The sequence below is a fragment of the Mobula birostris genome, chromosome 4, assembly GCF_030028105.1.
Source record: "Mobula birostris isolate sMobBir1 chromosome 4, sMobBir1.hap1, whole genome shotgun sequence".
Lineage (NCBI taxonomy): Eukaryota > Metazoa > Chordata > Chondrichthyes > Myliobatiformes > Myliobatidae > Mobula > Mobula birostris.
The window spans coordinates 106,826,714-106,845,397 of record NC_092373.1 but is presented as its reverse complement, the minus strand read 5'-3'; the positions used below and the strand labels follow the sequence as shown (position 1 = coordinate 106,845,397).

General features: G+C 42.1%; 1 protein-coding gene across 1 annotated transcript in view; it reads left to right on the top strand.

Moving 5' to 3' along the window:
• Positions 1 to 18,684, top strand: part of LOC140196530 (calcium uniporter regulatory subunit MCUb, mitochondrial-like) — a 97,169-nt gene that overhangs the window by 66,976 nt on the left and 11,509 nt on the right. The window contains exons 2-4 of the mRNA XM_072255885.1: positions 1,183 to 1,258; positions 2,963 to 3,133; positions 17,183 to 17,287. Coding sequence (XP_072111986.1) covers positions 1,183 to 1,258; positions 2,963 to 3,133; positions 17,183 to 17,287 — 352 coding nt within the window. The remainder of the gene's footprint in view (positions 1 to 1,182; positions 1,259 to 2,962; positions 3,134 to 17,182; positions 17,288 to 18,684) is intronic.

The following is an 18,684-nucleotide window of genomic DNA, read 5'->3' as shown; positions in this document are numbered from 1 at the left end:
CTTGTTGCATTTATATAGGGTGAGACTACACCTGGAGTATAGGGCTGGCCTACCTCTCTAAAAGGGGATATGATTACAAGAGAATGCAGCCAAGGTTCATGAACAACAAACAACAGGAATTCTGCAGATGCTGGAGATTCAAGCAACACACATCAAAGTTGCTGGTGAACGCAGCAGGCCAGACAGCATCTCTAGGAAGAGGTACAGTCAACGTTTCAGGCCGAGACCCTTCGTCAGGACTAACTGAAGGAAGAGTTAGTAAGAGTTAGTTAGAAAGGTTCATGAGATTGATTCTTAGGATGCCAGTTATGTTATATGAGGAAAATCCAAGTAGGCTTAATTACAACCACACGATCACCTCAGTGTGTACACTCAGAGTTTAGAAAAAGGAGAAACAATCTCATGGAAACACATAAAATGAGTGCTCAACAAGATAAGTGCATCCTTCCCAAATCCGGTGAGCAGAGCTCCAATGTTATGCTAGCTGCAGGCTAGGTCATCAGATCATAAGGTCATAAGGGAGCTCTCTATGTGGCAGCTGCAGAACAGTTGCTTATAAAGTTGTCATGGAGGTGATTTTAAAAAAACATAGGGGAGAGGGAGACAGCAATCTTTTATGATAAGACACCCCTCATTATCTCTGAAGTCCAATGCCACAATTCCTGGACTAACGCAAGGATCTGAACGATCAACAAGGCAGAAGTTCCAGGATAATGGACTACGGTGTTTAAGGTAAAGGTTTATAATCAGTGATTGAAATAGCAATACTCATTTCTTGACCATTATATAAGGACTATGGTAGCCATAAGATGGTGTCAGAGAGAAGACCATTTAATTTTCCCTCATGACGCTCTACACATGCAGCAACTGTGGCAGAGCCTGCCGTTTTAGGATCGGCCTTAATAGCCACAGTCGACGCTACTCGACAAACCAGTGACTACCAGAGGTGCAGTACCCATGGTCGACCATGACTGACAGAGGCCACACACGCATTGATGATAAAAGTAGTTTTGCTCTTTTCTTTTAAATTACTGTCCTGTCTCATCTTTCATCACTCTTTCTAAATTTTAAATATTTTTATCATGAACTATCTGAAATCCACTCTAATCTTAGCAGCCAAGTGTTTAGATCCTTTTGGACTTGTTGTAAGATGTTTCACGTGCAATCTCTTATGTCCTGCAGCAAAAGGATTCAGAATCTCGCATCCACCTGAGACAAAGTACAGTGACCTTTCACAGCACCCTGGTTTCATCTGATGGTAGGTCAACACTATATTTTGAATAACTTTATAGTTTTCTACCTTATTACAGCATTATAGGCACCGACTGTTTTCCTTTTAGTAATCCTCTATTCTAGTTCAGAGGCAAATTACTTAGAAAGTTGAGTAACATGTACAAACTGCTGGAGGAACTCAGCTGGTCAGGCAGCATTGAGAGACAGGAATAAAAAGCCGACGTTTCAGGCCTAGATCCTCTATCAGGTGTCCTCCAGTGCTGTGTGTGTTACTCTGGATTTCCAGCATCTGCAAAAGCTCTTGTGTTTACTTGGAACATTTTCTTTTTACAAATAAAGATGACCAACTGTTATTACACTGTACCAATTAGTTTTTTAACAAAATATACTTTATTCAAAATAAAATAATTTACAATAAGCCATTCAATGACTCTGACTCCTTTACAGACATTACCATTCCATTCTATACATTTCCACACTTCCATCCACTCACGTGCCGCTCTGGTTTATCTTTACCCATCATTGTTGAGGGGTATACTCCCCACCACCCGACCCCTCCCACTCCTACGGGAGAAGAACCCTAAACCATGGTCCTTCCCCACCGGGCCCTTGCGGTGGCTGCACCGAGTTTCAGTGCGTCCCTCAGCACGTACTCCTGCAACCGAGAATGTGCCAGTCAGCAGCATTCTCCCACAGACATCTCCATGTGCTGGTAGATCATCAAGTTTCGGGCCGACCAAAGAGCGTCTTTCACCGAGATGATGATCTGCCAGCAGCACCGGATGTTGGTCTCCATGTGCGTCCCCGGGAACAGCCTGCAGAGCAGAGAGTCCTCGGTTACGCAGCTGCTGGGGATGAAGTGTGACACCCTCCTCCACACCTTCTCCGCAAACCCACAGTGTGAAAAGAGGTGGGTCACAGACTCCACCTCACTGCAGTCCTTCAGTGGGCAGTGGGGTGTAGAGATGACATGCCGGGCGTTCAGGAGGGATGTGACTGGGAGGGCCCCTGTCACCGCCAACCAGGCAAGGTCTTGGTGCCTGTTGGTGAGTTTGGACTCTTCAACTGGTGTTCTTGATATTTATTGCTTATTTATTTATTATTATTGTTTCATTTTTGTATTTACAGTTTGTTAATCTTTTGCATATTGGTTGTTTGTCCACCCTGTTGCAGTCTTTCATTGATTCTATTATGGTTCTTGGATTTATTGAGTATGTCTGCAATAATCTCAAGGTTATGGTGACATATATGTACTTTAATAATACATTTACTTTGAACTTTGAACAAAGCTCACCTCTACTCCAGTTCCAGTGAAAATGTATATTTCTTGTAAAAATTGGCTCTACAATTATAAAACTAATGACAAATTAAATTCTTTTTGTAGTGTTATTATTGTAATGTAGGAAGTAGAGCAGTCAGTTCCATGGCAATATGATAATAGAAACATAGAAAACCTACAGCACAATACAGGCCCTTTGGCCCTCAAAGTTGTGCCGAACATGTCCCTACCTTAGAAATTACTAGGCTTACCCATAGCCCTCTATTTGTCTAAGCTCCATGTACCAATGACAATTTATTTTTAGTAATGTGGAGTGAGAGATAGATATTGATCAGGATTACAAAACCAGCATCTCACTAAACACTGTCAGAGGTTTGGAAACCATACTTCATCATTTGTTTAATGTAATGAAAATGCAATTTGTGATTGAATTATGCTTTTATTTTCCAGAGGTGACTGTTGAACACAAGAATAGGTTTACAATAATTTCCATCACACTCCCCTCCAGAAATGAGCGCTGCCAGTTTATTGTGAAGCCATTGTTGGTGAACGTTGGAGACTTTCTCAAGGACATAAAGGAAGAGGATCAAGGCATCAGCAATGTTGCAATATTTTCAGGAGGTGATTATTGATATAATGATTTATATTGATATATAAATCCTACCCCTCTTGCATTAAACTTCTGCCCTATAGTTTTAGATTTTCCTACTTTGGGAAACAGACTTTGGCTATCTATCTATGTCCTTTATAATTTCAAAAATCCCTTGAAGATCAATTCTCAGCCTTCCTTGAGCAATGAAAAACAATCCCAGCCTATCCAATTTCTCCTCATACTGTATCTCAAACCCTCATTCTTACATTACACTTAGTCAGGTTGGAGACTACCCTGGCAGAATATAAGGTGTTGCTCTCCATCCTGAGTGTGACCTCCTTGTGGCAGTAGAGGAGGCCATGGACTGACATGTTGGAATGGGAAGCAGAATTGAAATGGGTGACCACTGGGAAATTGCAGCGAAGTTGTTCAATGAAGCGGTCTCCCATTCAACGCCGCTCCCAGTGTGCCTTCCTGTATATCAGTGAGGTGCTCCTGGTGTGACTTCCTGACTATCGGTGAGGTAAGTTACCGTATCCGATGCTCCCAGTGTTGGCCTTCTGTGTATCGTGAGGTCATCTACTGTATCTGATGTTCTTGGTGTGGCCTTCTGTGTATCAGTGAGGTCACCTATGTCAGTGAGACCCAATGTAGGTTGGAAGGCTGCTTCATCAAGCACTTTTGCTCCATCTGCCACGAAAAGCAAGATTTCCCGGTGGCCACCCATTTCAATACTATTTCTCTTTCCCATTCCGACATAAGACCATAAGATACTGTATATGAGCAGAATTAGGCTATTTGGCCCATTGAGTCTGCCCCGCCATTTCATCATAGGTGATCCATTTTTCCTCTCAGTCCCAATCACCTGCCTTCCCCTCCTCCCCCATATCCCTTCATGCCCTGACCAATCATGAATCTTTCAACCTCTGCCTTATTTATATATATATATATATATATAAATGAAAAGACTTGGCCTCCACAGCTGCATCTGGTAACAAATTCCACAGATTCACTACTCTCTGGCTAAAGAAATCCCTCCTTATCTCCATTCTAAAAGAATGTCCCTCTATTTTGAGGCTGTGTCTTTGGTCCTAGACTCTCCCACCATAGAACATCCTGTCTACATCCACTCTATCAAGGGCTTTTACCATTCAATAAGTTTCAATAAGGTCACCCCTGATTCTTTTGAATTGAATACAGGCCCAGAGCCATCAAAGGCTCTTCATGTTTAATCCTGGAATCATTTTCATGCACCTCATTTGAACCTCATCTGCATGTCCTTTCTAAGATAAGGGGAACAAAACTGCTCTCAATACTCCAAGTGAGGCCGTGCCAGTGCTTTATAAAGTCTTAACATTACATCCTTGAGCATGTCAATCCACGGCCGCCTCTACTGCTGCAATGAAGCCACACTCAGGTTGGAGGAGCAACACTTTGTATTCCTCCTGGGTAGCCTCCAACTTGATGGCATGAACATTGATTTCTCATACTCCTGGTAATTGCCCCTCTCTTCTCCCCGTCAACAATTGTCTGCTGAAAATATACTGTCTGATGCTCCTCCCCCTTCCCTTTCTTCCAAGGTCTTCTGTCCTGTCATCAGATTGCCCCTTCTCCAACCCTTTATCTCTTTCACCAATCAACTTACCAGCTCTTTACTTCACCTCTCCTGGTTTCACCTATCACCTGCCACCTTGTGCTATGTCCTCCCCTCCCCCCCAGCTCCTTATGCTGACTCCTTCCCCCTTCCTTTCCAGTCCTGATAAAGGGTCTCGTCTGGGAACATCGACCATTTACTCTTTTCTATAGATACAGCCTTGCCTGCTGAGTTCCTCCAGCATTATATGTCTGCTGTTTTGGATTTCCAGTATCTGCACCTTTTCTCATGTTTGTCAGCACTACTTCCTCCTTGATATCAACATATCCTGATTGTCGGCAGACCTCTACTATACCTTGCTGTCCTCCATGGCCTTTGCCTTGGGGAGTACTGATGTGGTACTAAGTACCTTACCCACTTCCTCTGGGTCCTGACATACATTCCCCTTTTTGTCCTTGAATGGTCTTTCCCTCTCCCAAGCTATCTTGTGGTTTCCATGTATATTTAAAGTCCCTTGGGATTTTCTTTAATCATATCAACCAAGGTAATCTCATGCCCCCTTTTAGCTCTCTTGATTCCTTGTATAAGATTTCTCCTGCTTCCTTTATATTCCTTAATGGCCCTGTTGGATTCTGGCTTTCTAAACCTTACACATACAACTCTTTCTAAACTCCCACTGAAACTCCTACCACATTTTCCGAAATGACTCTAGGATGCCCCTTCCTAGTTTGATCTTGTCATCCAAGATTCACAAGCCTTGTGATCTCTGTTTGTCTTACTTACAGGAACATCTTGGTCCTGAATTCATACTAGCTTCCTTTAAATGTCTCCCACATATCTGATGTGGGTTTGTCATCCTTCATCTACTCTTCCCAGCTCCTGTCCCTCAGTTTAGCACTTTGCACCAAAATTCAGTCTTATCCTCACCCATAAGTATCTGAAAACTTATGGAGTTAGGATCACTGGTCCAAAAGTGCTCTCCCCTTGAAACTCCTATCAGCTGGCCTACTGCAGTTCCCCAAACAAACTCTACAAAGCTCCTTCCTGGTTCTATTATCCTCAGTGGTACTTGTGAACTACCTGTTTACATTAAATTGTGTTGTTAATTTGTGTTGTTATTATGAATGCTCCGTACAATTGGATACAGTATAGTTGTCTTTTAAATATTTATATGGTGTTCAGATTTTTATTACAACCTATTCATCTTGTTACCATGTTTTCTTTCTTGAACCCACTTGCTGCTTTACCTTCCCTCTTCCTCACACAGTTTGGTTATCCTTCCCCAGGTCACTTTATAATGCCCCACTACTAATGCCCGTAGCTCTTGAATCAAAACTCTCACAGCATCCTTTGAACTGTAATACTGACCAGTTAATCTCAGAATCAACATCAGGTTTGTTGTTTTGTGGCTAAAGTATCTTGCAGTAACATAAAAGCACTCAGAAATTCAGGCAGAGCATTTGAGGAGGAACAGTTCAGGCAGTATATGTGGAGAGACTGTCACTTCTTTGCCCATTCTCCTGATCTAAGCCCTTCTGTAGACTCTCCACTTCCTCAAAACTACCTGCCCCTCCACCTATCTTCATATCGTATGCAAACTTTGCAACAAAGCCATCGATTCATCATCCAAGTAATTGACATATAATGTAAAAAGAAGCAGTCCCGCACAGACCCCTGTGGAACACCACTAGTCACTGGCAGCCAACCAGAAAAGGCTACCCTATTCCCACTCTTTGCCTGCTGCCAACCAGCCACTGCTTTATCTATATTTGTATATTTCCTATAATACTAGGAACTCTTAACTTGTTAAGCAGCCTCATGTGTAGCACCTTGTCAGAGGTTTTCTGAAAATCTAAATATACAGCTTCAACCGATTCTCCTTTGTCTTTGAGAATTACAACAGATTTGTCAGGCAAGATATTCCCTTGAGGAGAACATACTGATTATGACCTATTTGATCACGTTCCTCCAAGTACACTGAAACCACATCCTTAATGATCATTTCTTACATCTTTCCAACCACTGAGGTCTGACGAACTGTTTTAAAATAGTTTTATTTTCTTCTGCCTCTGTCCCTTTTTGAACATTGCAGTGACATTTGTAATTTTCCAGTCTTGCGGAACTATTCCAATATCTAGTGATCTTTGAAAGATATCTACTAATGCCTCCACAATCTCTTCAGCCACCTCTTTCAGAACTTTGGAGTATACACCATCTGGTTCTGGTGATATACCTACCTTCAGACCTTACAGTTTCCCAAGAATTTTCTTGCTAGTAATGACGACTTCACACATTTCATTACCTCTGACACCTGGAACTTCCAATATACTGCTCGTGTCTTCTACAGTGAAGACTAATGCAAAATACTTATTCAGTTTTTCCGTCTTCTCCTTGTCCCCATTACTACCTCTCCAGCAGTCCAATATCCACTCTCGTTTACACTTTATGTAACTGAAGAAACTTTTGGTATCCTCTTTAATATTATTGGCTAGCTTACTTTCGTATTCCACCTTTAACTTAATGACGTTTTATCTGCCTTCTGTTGGTTTTTAAAAGCTTCCCAATGTTCTAACTTCCCAATAATTTTTGCTCTATTATATGTCCTCTCTTTGGCTATAATGTTGGCTTTGACTTCTCTTGTTAGACACGGTTGTGTCATCTTTCCATAGAATACTTTTTCCTTTCTGGGTTCCAGATTACTTCCAGAAATTCCAGTCATTGCTGTTCTGTCATCATCCCTGCCAGTTCCAATCAATCTCAGCCAACTCCTCTCTCATGCCTCTGTAATTCCCTTTACTCCACTGTAATACTGATACTTCTGACTTTAGCTTCTCTTCTCAAATTTTAGGGTGAATTCGATCATATTATGATTGCTTTCTCCAAAAGGATCTTTTACCTTAAACCCTCTAATCAATACCGGTTCATTGCACAACATCCAGTCAAGAATAGCTAGTCAGCTATACTGGATTGGGTGTTATGTAATGAACTGGAGATGATTAGGGAGCTTAAGGTAAAGAAACCCTTAGGAGGCAGTGATCACAATATCAACTTGCAATTTGATAAGGAGAAAGTAAAATCTGACATAGCAGTATTTCAGTGGAGTAAAGGAAATTGCAGTGGTACAAGGGAGGAGGTGGCCAAAGTAAATTGGAAGGAGATGCTGGCAGGGATGACAGCAGAGCAACAATGGCTTCAGTTTCTAGGAAAAATGAGAAAGGTGCAGGATAGATGTATTCCAAAAATGAAGAAACACTCAAATGGTAAAATAGTACAACCATGGCTGACAAGGGAAGTCAAAGCTAATGTAAAAGCCAAAGAGAGGACATACAACAAAGCAAAAATTAGCAGAAAGATAGAGGATTGGGAAGCTTTTAAGAACCTGCAGAGAGCAACTAAAAGAATCATTCCAAGGGAAAAGATGAAATATGAAAGCAAGCTAGCAAACAATATCAAGGTGGATAGTAAAAGCTTTTTCAAGTATGTAAAAAAAAAAAAAAGGGAAATGGGAGTAGATATAGGACCACTAGAAACAAGGCCAGAGAAATAATAATGGGGGATAAGGAGAGATGGTGGATGAACTAAATGAGTGTTTTGCATCAGTCTTCACTGTGGAAGATATTAGCGGTGTGCTAGCTATTGAAGAGTGTGAAGGAGGAGAAGTGAGTGCAGTTACTATTACAAGGAAGAAGGTGCTCAAAAAGCTGAAAGACCTAAAGGTACACAAGTCACCCGGACCAAACGAAATACACCCTAGGGTTTTGAATAAGTTAGCGGTAGAGATTGTGGAGGCATTAGTATTGATCTTTCAAGAATCATTGGATTCTGACATGGTTCCAGAGGACTGGAAAATTGCAAATATCACTCCACTCTTTAAGAAAGGAGGGGAGGCAGCAGAAAGGAAATTATAGACCTGTTGGCCTTACCTCAGTGGTTGGGAAGATGCTGGAGTCAATTGTTAATAGTCATAGTTGTACTTTATTAATCCCGGGGGAAATTGGTTTTCGTTACAGTTGCTCCATAAATAATAAATAGTAATAGAACCATAAATAGTTAAATAGTAATATGTAAATTATGCCAGTAAATTCTGAAGTAAGTCCAGGACCAGCCTATTGGCTCAGGATGTCTGACCCTCCAAGGGAGGAGTTGTAAAGTTTGATGGCCACAGGCAGGAATGACTTCCTATGACGCTCTGTGTTGCATCTCGGTGGAATGAGTCTCTGGCTGAATGTACTCCTGTGCCCACCCAGTACATTGTGTAGTGGATGGGAGACATTGACCAAGATGGCATGCAACTTAGACAGAATCCTCTTTTCAGACACCACCGTGAGAGAGTCCAGTTCCATCCCCACAACATCACTGGCCTTACGAATGAGTTAAGGATGAGATTATGGAATACTTGGTGACACAGGACAAGATGGAACAAAGTCAGCATGGCTTCCTTAGGGAAAATGTTACCAAACAAACCTGTTGGAATTATTTGAGGACTACTTGAATTTACAAGTTGGATGCAGCGAATGTTGTATATTTGGACTTTCAGAACGCCTTTGACAAGGTGCCATACATGAGGCTGCTTACCTAGTTAAGAGCCCATGGCATTACAAGAAAGTAACTAGCATGGTTAGAGCATTGGCTGATTGGTAAGAGGCAGTGAGTGGGAATAAATGGATCTGTGTCTGGTTGGCTGCCAGTGACTAGTGGTGTTACACAGGGGTCGCTGTTGGGACCACTTTTTATGCTGTATGCCGATGATTTAGATGATGAAATAGGTAGCTTTGTTGCCAAGTTTGCAGATGATAGGAGAGTGGGCAAGGAATTGGGAAATGAAATACAATGTTGGAAAATGCATTGTCATTCACTTTGGTAGAAGAAATAAATGGGTAGATTATTTTTTTAAACGGGGAGAAAAACCAAAAATCTTAGATGCAAAGAGCCTTGGGAGTCTTTGTGCAGAACTCCCTAAAGGTTAATTTGCAAGTTGAGTGGTGGTCAGGAAGGCAAATACAATGTTAGAATTCATTTTAAGAGGTCTAGAATATAAGAACAGGGATGTGATGCTGAGGCTTTATAAAGCACTGGTGAGGCCTCACCTTGTGTAATGTGAACAGTTTGGGCTCTATATCTAAGAAAAGATGTGCTGACATTGGAGAGGGTTCAGAGGCAGTTTACAAGGATGATTCTGTGAATGAAAGAATTATCAGGGGAACTTTGGATGTCTCTGTGCCTGTACTCACTGGAATTTAGAAGCAAGAGAGGGGATCTGATTGAAATCTTTTGAATGTTGAAACGCCTAGACAGAGTAGATGTGGAATGGATGTTTTCCATGGTGGGGGGAGTCTATGACAAGGGGCCACAGCCTCAGGATAGAGGGGTGTCCATTTAAAACCGAGATGAGGAGAAATTATTTTAGCCAGAGAGTGGTGAATTTGTAGAATTTGTTACCACTAGCAGCTGTGGAGGCCAGGTTGTTGGGGTATTTAATGCAGAGATAGGTTCTTGATTGGCCACGGCATCAAGCGTTTGAGGAGAAGGTTTGTCGGGGTAGGGGGGAGAGGATCAGCCGTGATTGAATGGCAAAGCAGACTCAATGGGCCAAATGGCCTAATTCTTCTATGTCTTATGATCTGCTATTGAAATCCTCTATGAGTATTGTAAGATTGCCCTTTTGGCATTCATTTTCTATCTCCCATAGTAATTTGTAGACCACTTCCTTACTGTTGTTTGGGGGGTCCCTATATAACTCCCATCAGGGTCTTTTTACCCTTGCAGTTCCTTAGCTCTGTTCATAACAATTGCCTATAACCTTCCGATCCTATGGCATCTCTTTCAAATGATTTGATTCTGTTTTTTTTATCAACAGTCACCCTATCCCCTCTGCCTTCCTGACTGTCCTTTTGATACAATGTTTATCTTTAGATATTATGCTCTCAGCTATAATCTTTCAGCCATGGTTCAGTGATGCCCACAACGTCATGTCTGCCAATCTGTAACTGTGCTACAAGTTCATCTACTTATTCCGTATACTGCGCGCTTTCAAATACAACACCTGTATTCGCCTTTTTTGAATTTGTCCACCTTATACATTGCAACTCATCCTGTTGACTGCAATTTTGCCCTATCACCAGCCTCTCCTTGCTAGGAGTCCCACTACACACTGCCTCTGTTTGTAAACCTGCTACCTCATCTTCAGCACTATCACTCTAGTTCCCAGTCCCCTGTTAAATCTGTTTAAGCCCTCCTGAACAACTCTAGCCGACCTGCCCACATGGATATTGGACCCCTCGGGTTTAAGTGTAGCCTGTACCTTTTGTACAAATAAGCAAGAAATATCAAGAACACGAGTTGTAGAGTCCTTGAAAGTGAGTCCATAGGTTGTGGACTCAGTTCAGTGTTGGAGTGAGTGAAGATGAGTGAAGTTATCCCCTCTGGTTCAAGGCCTGATGTTTGAGGGGCAATGAATATTCTGAAATCTCGTGATGTGTGACCTGAGGCTCCTGTACCTGTAACCTTGCTGATGGCAGCAGTGAGAAGAGAGCATGACCTGGAAGGTGTGGGTCCTTGCTGATGGAAGTTGCTTCCCTGTAATAATGCTCCATGTAGATGTGTTCAATGGTGGGGAGGGTTCTAACTGTAATTGCAGTGGCTATATCCACTACTTTTTGTAAGTTTTTCTGTTCAAAGCCATTGGTATTTCCATACCAGGTTGTGTTACAGCCAGTCAGTATATTTTCCACCACGCATCCTCTAAGAAAGTATGTATGTTCTTCCCCTGAGTGTGTGGGTATTCCCCGGGTTCTGCAGTTTCCTCGCACAGTCCAAAGACGTACCAGTTAGTAGGTTAATTGGTCATTATAAATTGTCTTGAGATTAAGCTAGGGCTAAATAGATGGGTGCTGGGTAGTGCAGCTTTTTGGACCAGAAGGGCCGATTCCTCACCATATCTCTAAATAAATAAAAGTAAAAGTTTATCAAAGTTTTAGATGACATGCTGAATCTTTGCAAACTTCTAAGAAAGTAAAGGAGCTGCCATGCCTGCTTTGTATTGGCACATCGGTGCTGGACACAGGACCATAAAACCATATGGCATCAGAGCAGAATTAGGCCATTCAGCCCAACGAGTCTGCTCCACCGTTTCATCAGGACAGATCCGTGGAAATGGTAATGCCAGAAATTTACAGTTGCTGCCCCTCTATCTCTGATCCCTTGATGGATACTGGCTCATGGATCTCCAGTTTCCTCTTCCTGAGGTCAAGAATCAGCTCCTTGGTCTTGCTGACATTGAGTGAGAGGTTGTTGTTGTGGCACCACTCAGCCAAAATTTCAGTCTCCCTCCTATATGCTGATTCATCACTACCTTTGATTTGGCCCACACAGTGATGTCAGCAGCAAACTTAAATATGGCGTTGGAACTGTACTTATCCTTCAGTCATAAGTGTAAAGCAAGTAGAGCTGGGGGGCTAAGCACACAGCCTTGTGGTGCACCTATGCTAATGGTGATTGTGGAAGAGATAAATGGAACATAGAAATCTACAGCACATTACAGGCCCTTCGGCCCACAATGTTGTGCCGACCATGTAACCTACTCTAGAAACTGCCTAGAATTTCTCTACCACATAGTCCTCTATTTTTCTAAGCGCCATGTACCTATCTTAGTCTCTTAAAAGACCCTATTGTATTCACCTCTACCATCGTCATTGGCAGTGCATTTCACGCACCCACCACTCTAAAAAGTTACCCCTGATATCCTGTTGGTACCTATTTCCAAGCACCTTAAAACTATGCCCCCTTGTGTTAACCATTTCAGCCCCTGGAAAAAGCCTCTGACTATCCACATGATCAATGCCTCTCAATATTGTATACACCTCTATCAGGTCACTTCTCATCCTCCGTTGCTTCAAGGAAAAAAGGCCATGTTCGCTCAACCTATTCTCATAAAGCACGCTCTCCAATCCAGGCAACACCCTTGTAAATCTCTTCTTACTCTCTCTATAGTATCCACATCCTTGTTGTGAGGTGACCAGAACTGAGCACAGTACCCTAAGTGGGGTCTAACTAGGGTCTTGTATAGCTGCAACATTACTTCACGGCTCTTGAATTCAATCCCAAAGTTGATGAATCCCATCACACCATACACCTTCTTAACAACACTGTCAACCTGCGCAGCAACTTGGAGCTTCTTTTGGACATGGACCCCAAGATCTCGCTGATCCTCCTCACTGCCAAGAGTCTTACCATTAACATCATATTCTCTCTTTAAATTTGACCTACGGAAATGAACCATTTCACACTTATCTGGGTTGAACTCCATCTGCCACTTCTCAGCCCAGTTCTCCATCTTATCGATATCGCGCTGTAACCTCTGACAACCCCCGAGACTATCCACAACACCCCCAACCTTTGTGTCATCAGCAAACTTACTAACCAAGCCTTCTACTTCTTCATCCAGGTCATTCATAAAAATCACAAAGAGGAGGGGTGCCAGAACAGATCCCTGTTGAACACCGCTTGTCACCGTCCTCCATGTAGAATACGAACCATCTACAACCACGCTTTGCCTTCTGTGGGCAAGCCAATTCTGGATTCTCAAAGCAAGGTCTCCTTGAATCCTATGCCTCATTACTTTCTGAATGAGCCTCAAATGGGGAACATTATCAAATGTCTTACTGAAATCCATATACACTACTTCCACTGCTCTACCTTCATCAATATGTTTTGTTACCCCCTCAAAGAATTCAGTCAGGCTTGGAAGGCACAACCTGCCCTTGACAAAGCCATGCTGACTATCCGTAATCAGATTATGTCTCTCCAAATGCTCATAAATTCTGCCTCTCAGGATCTTCTCCAACAACTTGCCCACCACTCAAGTAAGACTCACTGGTCTATAATTTTCTGGGTTATCTCTACTCCCTTTCTTGAACAAGGGAACAACATTTGCAACCTTCCAATCCTCCAGTACTTCTACCATCCCTATTGATGATGTAAAGATTATTGCCAGAGGCTCAGCAATCTCATCCCTTACTTCCCCCAGATCTCACCCAATTCCGGTGACTTTTCTAACTTAGTAGCTTTCAAAGGCTCCAGAACATCCTCTTTCTTCATGTCTGTATGCTCAAGTGTTTCAGTCCGCTGTAAGTCATCCGCACAATTACCAAGGTCCTTTTCCCTAGAGAATGCTGAAGCAAAATATTCATTAAGTACCTTTGCTACCTCTTCCAGCTCCAAGTACATGTTTCCACTATCACACCTGATTGGCCTTATTCTCACATGGCTCATCTTCTTGCTCTTCATATACTTGTAGAATTCCTTGGGGTTTTCATTAATCCTGCTCACCAAGACCTTCTCATGGCCCTTTCTAGCTCTCCTAATTTCATTCTTGAGCTCCTTCTGGCACCCTTGTAATTTTCTAGAGCTCTAACAGTACCTAGCTGTTTGAACCTTTCATAAGCTTTTCTTCTTAACTTGCATCCTTTGTACACTATGATTCTATGCAGAATACTATGCAAGTATTCCCTGAACATTTGCCACCTTTCTGCCGTGCATTTCCCTGAGGACATCTGCTCCCAATTTATGTTCCCAAGTTCCTGCCCAATATCATATTTCCCCCAACCCTAATTAAATATTTTCCCAAATTGTCTGCTCCTATCCCTCTCTAGTGCTATGGTGAAGGAGATAGAATTGTGGTCACTACCTCCAAAATGCTCTCCCACCGAGAGATCTGACACCTGAGCAGGTTCATTTCTCAATACCAGATCAAGTACAGCCTCTCCTCTAGTTGTCTTATCTACATATTGAGTTGGAAAACCTTCCTGAACACACCTAACAAACTTCACCTCATCTACATCCCTTACTCTGAGGAGATATAAGTCAATATTTGGATAGTTAAAATCACCCTTCACAACAACCCTATTATTATTGCACCGTTCCAGAACCTGCCTCTCTATCTGCTCCTTGATTTCCCTGTTACTATTGGGGGGGGGTCTATAAATAAAAACCCAGTAGAGTTATTGCCCCCTTCCTGTTTCTGACTTCCTTCTTTTCTGCAGCTGTGATACTATCCTTGATGAGCAATGCCACGCCCCCACCTCCTTTGCCTCCCTCCTTTTTGAAATGTTTAAAGCCTGGCACCCTCAGCAGCCATTCCTTCCCCTGAGACATCCAAGTCTCAGTAATGTCCACAATGTCATAGTTCCACATATTGATCCACACTCTAAGCTTATCCACCTTGTTTATGATACTCCTTGCATTAAAATGAACATATCTCAAACCATCAGGCTGAGCATGTTTGCTGTACAGTATTGTCGGCTGAACTGACTGGGGTCTGCAAGTGAGGAAATTGAGACCCAAGTGCACAAGGAGGGATTGAAGCCAAGAACCTGGAGCTTACTGATTAGTTTTGGGGGTATGATGGTATTGAATGATGATCTGTAGTCGAATAAGAGCATCCTATTATATAGAAACATAGAAAACCTACAGTACAATACAGGCCCTTTGGCCCACAATGCTCTGCCAAACATGTACTTACTTTAGAAATTATCTCAGGTTACCCATAGCCCTCTATGCATCTAGACTGTCCAGATGTTCCAGGATTTAGTGAAAAATGAATGATATAGCAGCTGCTGTGGACCTGTTGCTCCTGTAGGCAAACTGGAGTGGATCCAAGTTGCCTCTCAGACAGGAGCTGATGGTTTCATCAGCAATATCTCAAAGCACTTCATCACTGTGGGTGTACGTGCAATGGGGGATAGTCACTGAGGCAGGTCACTACGTTCTTTGTGGGCCCTGGATAACTGAAGCCTGCTTGAAATGAGTGGGTACCTCAGATTTCTGAAGCAACAGGTTAAAGATATCAGTGACTACTGCAGCTGGTTGATTAGTGCAGATCTTTAGTACACAGCCAGGTGCTGCATCTGGGCTATCTGGCTTTTCATGGATTCACCCCATGAAGGATGATCTCACGTTGCCCTCAGAGACTGAAATCACCAGGTGTGGGAATTCGTGAAGGTGATTCCATGCTTTTTTGCAGTCCAAGCAAGCATAAAAGGCATTGAGCTCATCTGGGAGCAAAACCTTGTGTCACTTGGTTTCAAGTCCTGCCGCAGCTTTTGAGCCGTCTTCTGCGATTCAAGTTTGGTCCGGAATTGCCACTTCTCATGTGAGATGGCTTTCCAGAGGTTGTACCTATACCTCTTGTGTTTTACTTTTCACCCTGACAGATTGCAGAGTTCTTGGTTCATCCAGGGCTTTTGGTTGGGGAAGACTGAATGACTTTATGGGCATACAGTACACTTGTCCCCAACAGACTTTATAAATTCATGACAACCGTGCTGTATTCATTTAGATTCTCTGAGTCCTCAGTCCAGTCCACAGACTCAAAACAATCCTGCAGCTGCTGCTTAGCCTCCCACTACTACCTCTTTGTTGTCATTACCTGTGTATCATTGCTAGTTATGCCCTACCTCTTTGTTGTCATTACCTGTGTATCTTTGCTCATTATCATCTACCTCTTTGTTGTCATTACCTGTGTATCATTGCTAGTTATGCTCTACCTCTTTGTTGTCATTACCTGTGTATCTTTGCTCATTATCATCTGCCTGTATGCAGGCAGGAGGACAGCCAGATGATCCCGAAATATGGTCTAGGTATGGAATGGTAGGAATTCTTGTTGGTAGTGTAGCAGTGGTCAAGTGTGTTGGGACCCCTGGTGCTACAGGTGATATGTTAATGATAACTGGACAGAGATTTCTTCAAGCAAGCTTGATTGAAGTCTGTGGCAATGATTTGGAAAGCACCTGGACTGTTTTTTGTTTGCTTCTTGCAGTATTCAATACATCGAGTGCTTGCTTAACAGCTGCTTTTGGCGGTATGTAAACTACAGTCAGGATCATGGAGGAGAAATCTCTTGGTTAGTAGAACGGTGATACTTAAGTTTCATATACTTTTACAACATAGCTTGCTGATTCTTTTGTTAATGTAGTTGAACCATTTTTCAGTAATAAAGTAACATCCCCCCCAAAAAATTTCACCTCATTGTAAATATGCAATCAATAGCAATTTCTCAGTTTATAAATTATATCCTATGACTATAAAACTTTAGGGTGGTGTAATGTTAGTAACTGATTAACGTCCGCACATTGTTATTTGTTAGCCAGCTATGTTAACTCTCGTGAATCGTGCTAATTTTCATCAATTAAGAAGGAAAAATGAGTGATAGAGAAAAGATGTCTTCGCTTAATTTCTGAAAATTCAGTGTGAGAATTCTGTCAAGGTGAATATCATCTGGCAGTGGGAGTTGAGAATACCTTTGTCTCAATGAAGTTGTGTTGAATCCTAATAGAATGGTCAATACTGCTGCTCTTGATACTATCACTGGGGTCATTTATAGCTGGCATCGAGCACCATATCTTGAATAAAGAGTGAGAATAAAACATTTGAGTTCACTGGATTTTTTTCCTGTAACTTTCAAAGGTATTTTATTGTTTTCCTGCAGATGGCGCCAGAGTTTCTGCCTGCACACCAATGACTGTTCTGCTATCAAATAACTTTCAATTAGTTATTAACAAGGCAAATTATTTTGTAACACCTCCTCATAAAGGTAAGGTGAGCATCTTGACATTGGGTTACTTCAGTTAAGATATTTTTATTTATGATTTTCAGAGCTATTTTTCACTGTTTTCTTTAAAATATTCTTGTAAACAAGTAAAACTGTCTGATCAGATTAATTTCTGTCTCTTTACCTTGGACAGTACTGTAGCATAGCAGTTAGCACCAGCGCCCTGGATTCAGTCTCACCACTGTCTGTACATTCTTCTAGTGAATGTGTGGCTCTCCTCCACGTGCCCCGCTTTCTCTCACATTCCAAAGGTGTAAGGTTTAGTAAATTTTGGGCATGCTATGTTGGCATCGGAAGCATGGCGACACTTGAGGGCAGTCATTACTCATTGATGTAAGTGACACTTTTCACTGTACATTTTGTTGTACATGTAACAAATAAAGCAATCTTTCATCTTGCATTTGCATATGATCATTGCCTACATTCAGTCTAGTAAAGTACTAGAGCAAGATCTGAGTGTACATGACTGAATTGAAATTATTAAAGGCAAAATATTCAGTTTATTACCAGTTTTTAGAAGCCAGCGCCTGAATTTTATATTTATCTTGCTGTTAGTTTGCTGTCAACTCGCTGCACCCCCCCCCACCCCCACCATCGCCTTGCTGCAACACACATCAAAGTTGCTGGTGAACGCAGCAGGCCAGGCAGCATCTCTAGGAAGAGGTGCAGTCGACGTTTCAGGCCGAGACCCTTCGTCAGGACTAACTGAAGTAACTTCCTTCAGTTAGTCCTGATGAAGGGTCTCGGCCTGAAACGTCGACTGTACCTCTCCCTACAGATGCTGCCTGGCCTGCTGTGTTCACCAGCAACTTTGATGTGTGTTGTTTGAATTTCCAGCATCTGCAGAATTCCTGTTCCTTGCTGCAACCCCCTTGTCTGGCATGAATGTGTGATATTTAAGAAAGTTAAAAATGTTTAGTGTTGTGCTCAATTTCGAACAAGTTTAATATGGATTTACACATTGTAATATATAAAAGATTAAGGGCACATATGTTAGAGCTTTCCCTGTGCAGGGAAAGACATTACCTGAGAGATTACTGCCTTCAATCAAGGATGTGTCTACCTCTGTAACTAACAGGACACTGTGACAGGTAATAAGAGCCTATGGACACTATATCCATGTCATTTGGTTCAATCTTTGTACCATAAGAATCTGAATATATATTCTATTTACTTATTGTATATGAAGAGTAACCAGTGAGAGTTCAGTTCAGACACACCCCAGTTTATCTCCATGTCTGCTGTATGATCTTATTGCTCATTGCCTCCTATCATTTCATTCAAATAACAGTTTGGTTTTCACGGACACAGGCCATTGAGTTTACCACAGCCACATCAATCAATGGACACTCATCCATATTAATCCTATCTTCCAGCAC